Source organism: Anas acuta, chromosome 3 (assembly GCF_963932015.1).
Source record: "Anas acuta chromosome 3, bAnaAcu1.1, whole genome shotgun sequence".
Classification (NCBI taxonomy): Eukaryota; Metazoa; Chordata; class Aves; order Anseriformes; family Anatidae; genus Anas; species Anas acuta.
Window position 1 is genome coordinate 31275957 of NC_088981.1, and position 15477 is coordinate 31291433.

The 15477-nt window shown below is 39.8% G+C and overlaps 2 protein-coding genes across 5 annotated transcripts in view; both read left to right on the forward strand.

Moving 5' to 3' along the window:
• Window positions 1-4180, forward strand: part of CRIM1 (cysteine rich transmembrane BMP regulator 1) — a 180295-nt gene extending 176115 nt beyond the window's left edge. For all 3 annotated transcript variants that reach the window (XM_068676419.1, XM_068676420.1, XM_068676421.1), the window contains one exon: window positions 1273-4180. In XM_068676419.1, the coding sequence (XP_068532520.1) occupies window positions 1273-1449 (177 nt within the window). In that variant the 3' untranslated portion in view covers window positions 1450-4180. The remainder of the gene's footprint in view (window positions 1-1272) is intronic.
• Window positions 4181-7842: 3662 nt separating this feature from the next.
• Window positions 7843-15477, forward strand: part of FEZ2 (fasciculation and elongation protein zeta 2) — a 31702-nt gene continuing 24067 nt past the window's right edge. Inside the window, exons 1-4 of one of the 2 annotated variants that reach the window (XM_068676423.1) lie at window positions 7843-8235; window positions 9722-9830; window positions 12586-12702; window positions 14436-14580. In XM_068676423.1, coding sequence (XP_068532524.1) covers window positions 7982-8235; window positions 9722-9830; window positions 12586-12702; window positions 14436-14580 — 625 coding nt within the window. In that variant the 5' untranslated portion in view covers window positions 7843-7981. The remainder of the gene's footprint in view (window positions 8236-9721; window positions 9831-12585; window positions 12703-14435; window positions 14581-15477) is intronic. The other variant, XM_068676424.1, reaches the window with a different exon arrangement.

Here is a 15477-nt window from a genome sequence, read left to right on the forward strand (position 1 = left end):
CAATAATAACACAGTCCCACAAAGCTGTCCCTTTTTTGCCAGACATAGTATTTCAGATGATACCTTTCACTTTTTCCAGAAATAACAGAGAAATCATCAACCACTATTATGTAGCTTTTCATTTCTCTCATCCTCCCTGATGCTAATGGAATTAAATAAGTTAGTTTTTTGAGCAAATATATTCCCACATTCAGTGGTTCCTAGGACTTTTCGGATTGGAGCTACATTTCTTCAGAAGGGAGCATGCTGCATTGTGCCCTTATAGCTGCATGTTCTCTTCCATAGCTGATTCTTGTCATCAGAGTTTCTTTCTGCTTTCTCAGAAAGAAAGAAAGAAAGAAAGAAAGAGAAAGAGAGAAGGAAAAAAAGAAGGAAAGAAGGAAAGAAAGACATTTAATGTTAATCTAAAAGTAAACATATAGATACTAAGATACCTAATAGCTAGTCTACAGGATTGGGTAATTTGTATTGAGGAGCTTTAGAAGAAGTGGTCTTTAAAGGATGATGCATAAGATACACTCAAAGACAGGTACATTGTTGAAGAGAACATACTGCTGAAGCCCAGTCTTTTCTACCAAGAATGACAGTTTTTTCCACAGTTATCTGAGAGATTTTGCATTTCTGCTACACATTCTCAAATTTAGCCTAGCAATGGGGGATCTTGTCTACTGCTCCTTCATTTCACATAAAATATCCCTTTCATATTGTAAAAAGGAGGCCTCATTTTGTGTTCTTATTCCTGGTTTTGTTGTAAACTGTTTTCTCGCCTCTGAGTTTCCATACAATTGCTCCTATCACAATCTCACATTTAACATGGGAGACTATCTGACTTCAATTGCATGAATAAAAAATAAAAATAAAAAAAAAAAATCTCTCCCATTATCTTAGTGGATTTGTAACCTGGAACAAAACATTCTTGAACATGATCAGCAATAAAGACGCTGTTGAAGTCTTGGAAACAACCTCTTGCGCATCCAAGGCAACAAATTGAAGCCCTTGTGTGTTGGTAGACTAATAGATAATGGTTTAACCAGTCCATGTCGGATAAGAGAATACCAGAACTTCACTGAGAAGATGAAAGATGCTGGTTTGTAAGAGCATGTTGGTATATTATTGTGCCAGACATAAACCTTTACCAAGCTTAGCAAGAGTCCAGGCTTTCATTCCCAATTCAATTTCCCTTTGTGTTTATGGACAACAAACATTTGTTAGTTATGGGTTGAATACAAACATTTTTTTGACTGATTCTGTGTTCCCTTTCTGTTTTAACAGCCTTCCTGTCTAAACAATCAACTGGTATATGTGGACTGCAAGAAAGGTACCATGGTCCAGGTGGACAGTTCGCAGAGGATGCTAAGAATTGCAGACCCAGATTCAAGATACAGTGGATTTTACAGCATGCAAAAACAGAACAACCTACAGGCAGATAATTTCTATCAAACAGTTTGAAGAATTGCACCCTTACCGAGGATTTAAGAAAGAGAGAGAGAGACTAAGTCTGCTATTAAAATAAAACTAGAATTGTGCACTTGCTTAGTGGATTGTATTGGATTTGTGACTACATGTACAGCTCTAAGACCTTACTGGGATGAGCTCTGACTCCTGCAATGTGCCAGAAAAAGCATTCCCACTTTTCCTTGAGATAACTGACCAAGTGTTTTCTTAGAACCAAAGTTTTAAAACTTGTTAAGGTGTATTTGCTTGTAACATAGCTATAGAGGTTTTTTGGGAGGGGGAATCAGGGGCTAGGGGTAGGCAATAAAGTAAAAGGAAGCTTCAGAGAAGAAAAGCTGGTCATGCTTGGCTGGTGGAGAAAATGAATAAAGAAAACTGCCGAGCAGCAGGATAGTGGCTTTTCTTGTTGCTCTGAAATTGCATCTGTTGCAGCAAATCCTAACCCCAGGTGAAAAAATACGAAAAGGTCTGATTTTTTTTCCAGCTGTTGCTACAATAATATACTCATAGAACAGAATTTGTCACATCACAGGTGTGATGTAGCTGCAAATATTTTTCTATATGATGAGAAGCTGCAGTAGTTAATGAAATAGCAAGGAAAAGGTTATAGCAGAAAATAAAGGGTGGGTTTATTAAGGATGTATAAAATTATACCTTGTGCTGCTTTTTGTTTTTGTTTTAGTTTTGTTTTCTTCAAAGCTGATTGGCTAGATTAGCCAGACTTTGGCAGAGTTAGCAAATGACTGAGGCCTAAGTAATTCCTGATATGAGCACTGGATCTTTTGACAGCAGTATTGAAGGAAGGAAGGAAAAGTCAAGAACACCATGCAGTTCCAGGGGCTTTTGTTTGTTTGTTTTGTCTGTTGTGGTTTTGTTTTGTTATTTTATATCAATCTCTGGTTGTTCATACAGGAGAAGGAAAAATATTTTTTGTTGGACAAAGCTCTTGCTTAAAAGAGAGTAAAAAAAGAGACTGTTTTAAGGTTGTTGTTTTTTTTTTTTTTCCTGTTGATGTTCTTATTTACTGGTATGCAGATTTAGAAACTACTTCCATGCTAGGAAGCTGCTTAATTTTAATTGTATATTACTCAAGCACCTTTTTTGAAGCTCAGAAAAAAAAAAGGAGATCATGCTTCTTTAAACTTTAGCATTATAGGAATATTTATGTAAATATAATTATGCTAAAAACAACAAAAAGTATTTGTATGTTTGTGTATATATATGTATATACAAATGCATGTAGGTATACATACGTATATATACATGCATGTGTATATGCACTATACATATATATACTGTATATATAAAATACTATGTATACAGTATATATTTTTTCTATTTTTTTTCTTGTTGAATGTATTTTTATCTGAGAGAGATTTTACCCAGAGCAGAAACAGATAAACAGGCATTCCATATCAGTGCTTAATCGCTTGTGAGTTTAGAAAAGACAAGAAAAGAGCATCTCATTCTACCTACAGTTTGATTTGATTTGAAAGTGTTTGTGTGCGCGTGTGTGTGTGTGCACTCTTGTGTTTGCGTGTGTACAGTACGTGCACGATTATAGCAGTAAGCGTTGCTCTTGCTACTTGCTACATTTCAGGGTGTTTCTTATTTTTCTTTTCCTGCTTAGCCTTAAAAAGGCTTTTTAATGAATGCATTGGCTAGAGACACTGATGACAATATACATGCAGCACTAATCAGCTCCATAGAATAACACCATCAGCTCCTGGATTTTCTTTTTTTTTTTTCTTTCTTTTTTTTTTCTTTTTTTTTTTTTTCAAACAATTGTTTGAAACAACTACTGGAATATTGTCCACATTAAGCTGGAATTTTGTTGTAGCTTGCCTCATTTATAACTCTGACTGTATAATACAATGTTAACTTTCCAAACAGGTCTTGGCACTTTTATACTAATTACCCATTTGTGCATTGCCTTTTTTCTTTTACAAATGCTTGTCATAAGAGACACAGATACCCAGTATGCTTAATGTGAAAAGAAAATGTATTTTTTGTAAAGGAACTCTCAAGTATTGTTGTAAATACTTGGTCAGAGGTTGCTGAACTTTAAAACTGAAAAAAAAAACTAATTTATTATTATAATGACCTAATTTATTAATCTGAAGATTAACAATTTTTTTGTTTTAGAATATCAAAAAGGTGTTCTAGCTGTTTGCATCAAAGAAAAAAATAGGTGTATCATTAAGGGTCAACATTTTTTCTGCTTATATAACTTCAGTTTCCAACCACCAATAAGAAAAAATGTAGTCTCCCCAGTGTTTTATACTCAATCTGATATTGAAACAGAGATGTTTCTGTCCAGTTACTACAAAGATTTTGTCAAGACAAGACATCCATTCCTTGCATAAGAGTAAGCAGTCTTTATCCAGAAATTGTAAATGCTTGCTTTTGTTTTACAATCAAGGCCATATTCTGAAAATATTAGCAGGATATAGGACATGGTGTAAAATGTTTTTTATTATTATTATTTTATTATTATTATTTTAAAGATATGATTTATCCTATGTGCTGTATCCATTACACTCTTTTACTTTGGTTCCTGTTGTGCTCTTGTAAGAGAAATGCAGATATAATTTTCTGAAAAATAGATGCATATGTGGCACTCGGAGTGCACTGCGGTTCAGCAGATTGCTTGTTTACTTTTTTAACTGTAAGGCGGTTTCTTGTAATTTGGCTCTTGGCAGCACAATAAAAAATTTTAAACCTATTGATGTGAGTGTTCTTAAGTCTTCATATTTATTTGAGACAGTTTATATCTTTATATTATGGTGAGGTGTTTTTTTCCCCTTTGAGTACAAAGTCATACGATTGTCATGCTGAACTTATATCAGAACAGTTCAGAAAATACTGTGGGTAAAGGGCAGTTTGCGGTTACCGAATGTTCTGGGGTTTGCACTGAAGAATTTTTGCATTGGAGGGGTTCATGGAATTCCAAATAGTTTCAGCAGTAACAGACAGCCACAAGCAATCCTACAGTGCTGTGACAAGAATCCTAATTCTTGTCCTATAGAATCATAGAATGACTGTGCTTGGAAGGGACCTTAAAGATCCTCTGGTTCTAACCTCCCTGCCATGGGCAGGGACACCTCCCACTAGATCAGGTTGCCCAAGGCCTCATCTAACCTGGCCTTGAATAATAGTGTAGTCTGCAGGACTAGGGAGGTGATTGTCCCCTTGTACTCTGCTCTGGTGGGGCTGCACCTCAAGTACTGTGTTCAGTTTTGGGCTCCTCAGTACAAGAAGGACATCAAGGCCTTCTGGAGAGTGTCCAGAGAAGGGCTACAAAGCTGGTGAAGGGCCTGGAACACAAGTGCTATGAGGAGCGGCTGAGGGAACTGGGGTTGTTTAGTCTGGAGAAGAGAGAGCTCAGGGGAGACCTTATTGCTCTCTACAGCTACCTGAAAGGAAGGTGTGGGGAGCTGGGGGTCGGCCTCTTCTCATAGATAACTAGTGATAGGAGTAGAGGGAATGGCCTCAAGTTGCGCCACGGAAGGTTCAGGTTGGAAATGAGGAGACATTTCTGCTCAGAAAGAGCAGTCAGGCATTGGGACAGGTTGCTCAGGGAGGTGGTGGAGTGACTGTCTCTGAGGGTGTTTAAGGAAAGGTTGGACCTGGTGCTTAGGGGCATGGGTTAGTGGGTGATACTGGTAGTAGGGGCATGGTTGGACAAATGATCTTGGAGGTCTTTTCCAACCTGAATGATTCTATGATTGGTGGAAACCTCCAGGGGTGGGGGATCCACAACCTCTCTGGGCAACTTGTTCCAAAACCTCACCACACTCTTGAGTGAAGAATTTCCTCCTAACCCCTAATCTAAATCTTCCCTCTTTTAGTTTAAAACCATTTCCCCCTTGTCCTGTCATTAAAAGGTCTCAGGAATCATAATTGGCACTTCAAGGACTTCCTGGTTCACAGATTATTCATTTACTTATTAGCCTATAATGTTGTGGTTTTTTGTTCTGTTCTGTTTTTCTTCAATTAATTTGTAAGTTAATAGAACTGATGTAAAGTTCTGGTATGTATCTTTCTGAGAGAAGGAGTTTTTCAGCTTAACTACTTCCTGTGTGGAAAGAATGGCCTCCTTTTCTTTCTTTGATCCTACCCCCTTGAGGGTTTTATTTCATACCCTTTACTTTCTGCATTCAAAGAAGCAGTGGATCATCATTTACATACCACCCATTAATTTAGTGACCTGCATCTTCATTTTTTTTCTAAAAAGCCCATGAGCTGTTCCACACCTTTTGGCCAATCTTGCCGTTGTTTGTAGTTCTTACTCTATCTTTTTGATGTCAAGGCCAAAAGAACAGAAAAAAATCCTCATTGTTTAAATGTGGTACACCCTAGAACTAGCATCATATTTACTGTTTTGATTGCTACTTGAAAATGAGTCCATCTTCTTAGAAAGTTAGCTTTAATAATCTAAAATGCCCAAGCAATAATAGTTATTGCAAAATGATTTTGACTAGGACAGATTGTTATTTTGGGGCATTGCTTTACATTTCTATCTGCTAAATTTCCAGTAATTTCCCTTTCTAGTTAACTGTTCCAGCATTTTTGTTCCTTCCTGATATGTCTGTGGAAGACTGTCACTGACAAACATTTGGGTTTTTCATGTGAACAGAACAGGAAACAACTGTATGCTAATGTGTAAAATGATGGTGCAGCCACATTTGAACACTTTAAGTAGTCCCGACCTCCTTTGCCCTACTACCAGCATCAGAAAGGATTCTATTTGGAATGCCCATACAGACTAGGGCTTGACAGGTTGAAAAAGCTGTAACTGAGCAGGATAAGACAAAGGTCTTTACCTGAATGACACAAAAATGCTTAACAGGGAATTATTTTTTTCTGTCTGCTGTGTCTCTTTTCAAACATCAGGTGGGCAGAATGAAAAACTTCAGGCTCAAAACAAAGGAAGGTTAGCAGAGAAACTTAGAATCATTGAATCATCCAGGTTGGAAAAGACCTTCAAGATCTAGCCCAACCATAAGACCTACCACATCCTATCACCAAACCCTGTCATGCCCCCATGGCTCTTGAATACCTCCAGGGCTGGGACATCACCATGTCACTGGAGAGCCTGTTCAGATGCCTATCCTACCCTTTCTGTGAATAAATTCTTCACAAAATCCAATCTCCCTTTCTGTGAATAAATTCTTCACAAAATCCAATCTAAACCTCCCCTGGCATGACTGGAGGCTGCTTCCTCACATCCCATCCCTTGTCAGCTAGGAGAAGAGGCCAACACCCTCCTCAGTGCAAGCTCCTTTCAGGCAGTTCCAGAGTGTGATGAGGTCTCCTCTTAGCCTTCTCCTCTCCAGACTGAACAGCCCCAGTTCCCTCAGCTGCTCCTTCCTCACAAGTCTTGCTTTCTCCTCCCTTCACCAGCTTCACTGGTCTTCTCTGCACATGTTTGAGCCACTCAATACCCATCTAGTAGGGAGGGATCTGGAACCTGGAACTGAATACAATACACTTTGGGATACCAAAAGCTTACAGAGGAATATAAAAGTAGTAGACTTAAATAAATAAATAAATAAATAAAAGTAGTAGACAAGCAAAAACAAAACCAAAAACAAAACAAAAAAAACCATCCCTGTGCCTCAGTTACTAGGAGTTACTAGGTCCCACTGTTCCCAGTGCTCAGCCACTACTTGCTGCCTCATGAGGACCTACTGCAGCCTCAGGGCTTTCCTGTGGCTGTCTCTTTGCTTGCACAAGTTAAAGATGCTCACTTAGTTGTGGAGAACAGGGGGTTGGCCTCTTCTTGAAGATAACCAGCGACAGAACTAGAGGCAATGGCCTCAAGCTGCACCAGGGAAGGTTCAGGTTGGAAATGAGGAGACATTTCTTCTCAGAAGGAATGGTTAAGCATTGGAATGGGTTGCCCAGGGAGGTGGTGGAGTCACTGTCCCTGGGGGTGTGGAAGGAAAGGTTGGACCTGGTGCTTAGGGACATGGTTTAGTGGGTGATAGTGGCAGTAGGGCGATGGTTGGACCAGATGATCTTGGAGCTCTTTTCCAACCTTAATGACTCTGTGATTCTACACAGCCAAAGCCCAACGATGAAATTAAGCAGCGACTGGCCATTTTTACTTTATCACAAAATTAGGCCAGCGTCCCTTAAAACACCTCCGCTCCCGTAGACCGGCACCGGCAGGAGCCGCCACCTGCCCTGGAGGCGGATCCCTCTCCCCACGCCGCCTCAGGGCAGGCTGCCAGGGGCGAAGGTCCTCGCCTGCAGCCCGGACACCGCGCCGGAGCTGACGGGCGGCCGCAGCGCCGCCCCGCGACACCGCCTCCCGCCGCCAACGCCTCGCGCGCGCCGCGCTCCGCCCCCTGCGGCCGTTGGGAGCGGCCGTTGGGCAGCCCCGTCCCGTCACGCGCCTCCTCCTCCTCCTTCCCCCTCCCGCCCCCGGAGCTGCGGGAGGCGCCGGGAGCGCGCAGGGCCGGGGGCGCGCAGGGCCGGGAGCGCGCAGCCGGCGAGGGGGACGCCTCCAGGTGCCGCGATGGCGGCGGCGGCGGCCTCGCAGCGGGACCCGGGCGACTGGCAGGACTTCTCCGGCTTCCAGCCCCCGCAGGCTGGCGGCGCCGCCGAGGCCGCCCGCGACAAAGGCGGCTGGGCCGGGGGGGACCTGGGGGCGAGGCTGTCCCTCTGCTTCCAGCCCCCGCAGGCCCGCGCTGGCGGCGGAGGAGGCGGCGGCGGCGAGAGCCGCGTTCCGCTGCGGCCCCTCACGGAGCAGAGCGCCCTGCAGGACGACGAGTGAGTGCGGGCGGGGGGACGGGCAGACGGACAGAGGGACGGACGGACGGACAGAGGAGAGACGCGGTGCCCGGGGAGGCCTGAGGGGACAGCGGGGACGTGGGGCCGGCGGGGCAGGGCAGGGCAGGGCAGGGCAGGGCGCTCTGCGGCTCGTCCTGGCCTCGGGGCCCGGCCTTGGGGCCTGGAGCCGCCTGGGGGGGTGCCCCTCGCCCCAGAGGGGACCGCTCCGGCCGGCCTTCGGCTGCCCGCCCGCTGCGCTGCTTCGCCGCTGGGGGCTGAACCCGGGAGGGATGGACAGCTGATGGAGAAGGGGATCGCCGAGTTGCGGCGGTGGTAACTGCTGTGTCCCCTCAGCAATAGACCACTTCTGACCTCTGCTGCCTTCCTGTTCTTATTTTACTAGTATTTATGTTCTCTCTTGCAGTAAACTTCACTGTTAGCTTGTCTTCATTATGCAATCATAGAATCATTAGAAACGCTGTTTGCCTTCATTATACAGTCACACTGCAGCTTTTCTGTTACTTTGAGGTAACTAAATTATATGTCTCATTCCAAGAAAAGGAAAAGCCACTCAGCAAATGACTGGGTGTCTGGTATAAACAGTGAGGTAAGTACACAGAGCTGTGAATCAGAGATGTGGTACAGTGGGAGACTCTGTCTGCCCTTCTGTCTCTGGCTCAGGCATTCCTCTGACCTCCTGTGATCCTAGCTAGGCAACCACACCAAACAGGCGTCAACAGCAAGTTGCTGTTGCCAGGGTTAGAGGCTGGGTTTGTTAGTTGACTTGAGACGACCTGACGGGGCTGCTCAGTTTCAGAATCTGAACTGGTGTACCAGAACAGGACTGCATTTGCAAGCCTAGAGTCCATCGTATACTGTAGACATTATTAAGATCAAGTGTGAACAAGAGTGATGGACTGGGAACAGCAAGAGTACTTCTAGATAAAATAAAATTACTGTAAAATCTTAGCATAAGTTGTGCATATTCATTATTCAGTGATAAACAGAGAGAGGAAGAAAAGTATGATAAAAGTAGCTAAAGCAAGCCATAAAAATAGAAGTTTGGCTCAGATGTTGCTATTCAGCTAGTTGCTACTCTGCCAGTTCCCAATTTTAAATCACAAAATGCGAGGAAAACAAGAGCAATACTAGGAAAAGAATTTATAGCTGAGATCAAATTTCATTAGGGGAGGGCTTGCACACTCACTAGGAAGATTTTGAGTATAGTTATATAATTAGCAGTGAGGCCGTCTCTTTGTTACCTTGCTTTATATTACTCCTGTGCATAAATTTTACATTTAAAATGAGAAATAAATGGGGTTTATTGAAAACCATTGTCACTTGACTTCCGAGCTTGATAAAAAATAGTAACTTGCAGATGAATGTTTAGTAGTCATTACTTGAAATATATTATCGTTACAGATGCACTTACTGCTGATCAGTTATTGTTTAAGTTCTGCATCTTCATTTTTATTCTTCTTTCCAGGATCTGGAATGCCTTGACTGATAATTATGGTAACGTAATGCCAGTTGACTGGAAATCTTCCCACACCAGAGCTTTGCACTTGCCAACACTGAATCTTTCAGAAAAAGGGGTAAGTTCTGATCAGTAAAAATACCTTCTTGGATCTTTTATACTCAGCAGGAAAATAAAGCAATTAGCATTTGTATTAGGGAGTGTTGCTATTAAATAGCTTAAAATATTTTTCTTTACATTAGAAATGAGATTTTAAAAAATAATAAAAAGATAGTCATTGATACATGTTTGCTTCTGTTTGGCTTGGAGTAATACAGGGTTAGATGGATGTTTCTTAGAGGCCAATGTTAATTAGATTAGAGCATTAGAGGTAACATGTGAAATGCTTTCTCATTGTACAAATCTTTCTCCTATCTGTTTTATCTTGAACAATGTTCTGTGTAAGGGAGGAGAAAAAGGGAGCATTCTGATTTAGTAAATCCATTGTGGACTTTTTCAAAGCTGATCTCATTCTGCATTCAGGTGGAGACTGAAGTAGATTCTTTAACAGAAAAGATAACCCAGGGGTCACTGAAGTTTGATGCTTTGTTTTGTTTTGTTGTTTTTTTTTTTTTTAATTTAACAAGTGAAATAGTTTCTAGAGAAGGAAGAGCTAGAGCAATGTTTACAGAAGGGTTTGTCCTTTGATCTTCTTAAAAGTGGATTAAAACACTTCGGTAAGAAAAGCTAGGAAAAGTTCTCATCTCAGGTCTTCTGATGAAATTAGTTGTTTATTTTTAAAAGTGGTGAAGCTGAATTATGTTGTAAAAATACCTTGGTGTCTAACGTGAGAATAGATTAATGCTTTGATTTCTGCCATCCGTTAGAAATCCACAGTTATGAAATCCATTAGAAATCCACAGTAGTTACTGTTCTGGTGAAATGGATATCAGAAGAAAACTGACTCTTAGGGGTTCTTCAGGGGAAGATGGCAATGTGGAACTCATTTTGTCTTTCTCTGAGTCTGGTGATCATCTCTTGATTTCGACTCGTGGTTCTAATTTTTATTAATAGAGTGCTCAGATTGTCTAAATGGTTTCGGAATAATTAGATCCTTACATTTGAAGTAAAAACAACTGCAGTCCCATGTGCTGTAATTGTATTATGTGACTGAAAGACTGTATGGCTTTCTTGATAAGAAACTAGTTACAGTATAAAATATTTAATATATTTCTTGTAAGTTTTGTGGGAAATTATGATGGAACTACATGAATGTGAAGTTGGTTTGATGAATTAGAAAGAATCTTAGGTATTCTGCCAGTAGAGGAAATTTTAGTTTATGAATTAAATATAGCTCAAGTTTTTTCAGCTTTCACTCCACCTGGCATGTCTTTTGATGTGTAAAGCCCATCTGTTTGGAAGCATTCAGCACACTTTTTTTTTCTACTTGTCTGCTTCAGCAGTATTTCTGGATATATGACAGCACATATGGACCAGCTAGTAGCTTGTTTTAACTTCCTTACAATGAATGCTAACAGCTAAGCAACATTTCCTTTATGCATTTGAAACTAATAATATGCCATTGGACTTGTGCTTGAGGTATTTCTCTTCCTGTTCTAGGAAGAAAAATGTCAGGTGAATGAGGCTGATTCATCAGATCTTTGTTGGTTCACATCACAGACCTGTGAATATTTTTGTATGGCTCTGACAGTGAAAGGAGCAGCTGGGTGGAAGTCTTGTACAGCAGTATAAGGAACAGGATTGCGCAATTGCTTGTTTGGTATATTTCTGTTAGATTACTTTTAGACAGATCTTTCCCTGAATTGAAAAAAATGTTACTGCCAGCACAATGGGTAGGAGTGTGAGGGCAGAAACAGGCACAGAGAGTGGCTGGATGGTCCTTTGGGTATCAGCTGTAGCTTGGGCTGGTTTAGGTGGTTTATTAGCCTATATTATCAGAATATATTCTGATAGTCTATCACTGTATTGTTTCAGAGAAGGCAGGAAGGAGGAACTGACCTCCTTCTAGCTATGCTGTCATCCTTGCTGACTATCTCATAGTTGTTAACCATGTCAGGACTGCGGACGTTAAAGAATGACAAATCTTAAATGTATCCACATGGTAGGTGAACAAAGATTCTTAGTGGAGCCCTGTTACTGCATTGTTCTTCAATTTTGTCCAGAATCTGGGACATCTGACTTCCTTCTGATGTCTGAAGGAATACAAAGTTTGTGTTTTCAGATGACTTTAGCTTTTCTAGGCTGGTTTGGCTGGAATCCAGTAACAGATAAAGTGCAGAAAAAGCAAACCACTTAGTAAATAAGCTGTAATATGTCAGTGGAAGAGTAAAATATACCTGACTGATTAAGGCACAGACTTAATAAACATGTTCTATTTTTGAAATAAACTTTTTTGTTGTTGTTTTATTATGTGAAAAAGTAGAACTATAAAAGCACATAAAATAACAGATTTGTATAATATTAGATATTATATGTTGCTTTCCTCCCCCACACTGAAACCTGTGTCTTCATTTAAGACAACTGCCTGATTTAAATACTTACGTTGGATTGACAGCTTTCCCTGGAAATATAAGTGTGTCACCATGTACAAGATCTTTAAATGCTGAGATTTTTTTTTTCTTTAAATCTTTCAAAAGTGACAGCTATTTTAACTTTCTACGTTTACAATTTTGATTTCAGTTATTAAGGCACTTCAGTTTCCAGGTACTTGACAGCAAGAATTGTTGATTCCATTACTATGGGCAGGGAATATGTTTTGTTTGTGTGAAACTCAGTATTAGATTCCCTTTTTTAAATTTGTATACACATATTTATACATATAAACGTGCATGTGTGTTAGGTTATATAACAATACAAATTTTCATGCTTTCTAGGTAAATGATAACTTAAACCTTGATCTGTCAGATGACGAAGAGCTGAGGGAACAGTTGGATATGCATTCCATCATTGTTTCCTGCATCAATGATGAACCACTATTCACAGCAGAACAGGTAAAGTGTTCAGCAAGACACTGTTGTTCGTGTGGTACTTTCTTTTCATCTGTAGTTATCTTTTTTTCTTCTTCCTTGCTTTGTACAATAGCTAAGCTTCTTAATTGTTCTTTTATTAGAGTTGTACTAATGTGTGAGATACCATTAACATCATTCAAATTTGAAAAACTTCTGGTTCTTCAGGTGAGGTTGATAGTCTTTGAAGTGTTTATACCCTTCTTATCACTAATTAGTCAGAAATACTACTAAATTAAATATATGGATTAAGAAGACAAAATATTTTCAGAGTGGTGGTCTTGTTGCAATGCTTGTAGTTTTCCAGCCTGACAGCATGGACATCCATATCCTCATATGGCTTTGTGGTTACTGAGAATTCTTTGAAGCTTTTGGCTAATGTGAGAGCAGATCAACACTTTTCCTACTAAGCATTTGAATTACTTGGTGACTGAAGGCTTCTGTTACAAATCCACAGATTTAAGCCCTCTAGAGAATTGCTCTTTTGAGTGAGGTTAATGTCTGTCCACTAAGATCCTGCTTAAGTAAGCAAATGCAAGAGTGTATGTTCTTGTTAGTGGTTATCTTTGAATTCTCGTGAGCATGGATACTCAGAGTACAAGAGCTGGGATTGCTTGAGCTGTCTTTGCTCTTTTACTGCAGGGTGGATCTGAACAATGTCTACAGCCATTAAACTTGCAGAATTTGATCTATTATTTTCAGCTAATAATTTAGCCTGTAGACATACTTTTCAGTATAAAAATGAACATAGGTTCTTTATGTGCAGGATTTCTGTTCTTGTACTTTCTATCTGGCTCAGATCTTATCCCTAGGGAAGGGAATCAGCTTCAGGTTATGATGGATCAGTTCATAAAACTTCACATAAGCATAGCAGATTATCAGGTTATTCAGAACTTGTTTTGGCTGACATTTTCATTTTGTCTGGAAGCAATTTCGTATTAATGGTAAAACAATTATGAGAACAATAAACTAATACAGATCTGAATGAACAAATAATATGCCATATAGTATAAAGAAAAAAATAATAAAGAGGATGTAGTTTCGATGGCCCTGAGGAAATATTAGTACTATTTCTTCTGATAGTCATATCTTGGGACTCTTCCATTCTGATCTAAGTACCAGATTAGCAGGAAGATTTTGTCATGTAAGAGAGAGAGAGAAAAACATTCAGACTTTAAAGAGCTGAGAACAGAGAATTCCATTTGCAATACATGGCTTTGTTTGATGTTTTTTAATGTCATCTTTGTTCCATTTGTACTGAATTTTATGTAAAAGAGGTATCTATAGAAGTACACAACCCTTTTTTGCTTAGAGAAGTATAGTGAAATTTGGGGGTATGAAAAAAAATGTGATTGACTTCGTTTTGTTTTCCCTTCAACTGAATGCTCTGGAGAGATAATCCAGCTTGCATATTCCAGTTCAGTTCTCTTAAGCAGAACTCTGTATACCTTCATATGGAAATAGTTGTATGGTTTCAACACGCTGCTTGTAGTGAGATCACCAACACACCGGGAAAAGATATCCTCAGAGAATGAGGAGGAAATATCAGTGTAATTTTGTTAGTTCTTCTGAATCCAGTCTCAGTATGAGTTTTGTCCAGCAACATCTATGCTAATTGAAAGTAAAAAAACACTTAAGCTCTTAATAGATTTGCTTCAAATTGCAGGATGTTTCTCTTCTTGCAGTGAGGATTTTCATAAGGATTTTCTTTTTTGAAGGTCATTGAAGAAATAGAGGAAATGATGCAGGAATCACCAGATCCAGAAGATGATGAAACGCCCACTCAATCCGATCGTCTCTCCTTACTTTCCCAGGAAATTCAGACACTCAAAAGATCCAGTACAAACAACAGCTATGAAGAGAGTAAGTGATACTTATTTAGTATTTTGTCTATTGAAAATACTTTAATGGGTACGATTGCTATGTACTTGATCTATAGTGACTCATTCTTATGCAATTTCTGCATCCAACAATGTTTTCAAAATGTTTAAATTCTCCCAAAAGGAGAAACTAGAATTAGAACGTAAATAGAAGACTTCTCATAATTTAGAATAAAAATAAAACTTTCACATCTATAATGGACTGAAGCTTGATTCACTGTGGTGAGGGCCTTTCACAGATAATGTGAGAAGCATATTATTTTTATTAAACTTTAATAAATTATATTCTAAAGCGAAATGCTTTCTTGAAGCCACTGTGCTATTGGTGTTTAAGGAGATGAGCTAAAGCTCCTGAAAGCTATGTGGTAGGTAATAGAAAATGGTGTTTATTTGGTACTGTTTCAGTCACTGCAACTTACCTTGATACATAGTAACAATGAAATGAAGAAACCCTTGTTTTCTTCCTACCTAAAGCCATGACCATTTCTCTCCACCCTTTCCATTCCTCTTCAGAAAACTTAAGAATTAAAAAACTTTGTGTTGTCTTCTACACAGAGGAAATAATCTGCTCTTCCTTTTATAAAAGAAGTAATTACATATGTAGCTTAAGTGTAAAATTTGTATTTGTTTGCAAAAGAAACCTGTGATTAATCAATTTCATGATGGAAATTTGTTTTATCTGCTTATTTGTCAAAATCTATTTTAGAAGGTGATAGGAACGCATCTGCTAGCACGTCCTACTACTTTGTGACCTTCTACAAATTTGCTGCTTTCTTTCCTGTAGTCTGGGTCAGCAGTATAAATTCTACAGATGATTCAGAAAACTGGCTGACCTTCTGTGACATGACTTACAGTTTCTGCTACATTTCAGATTTATGGA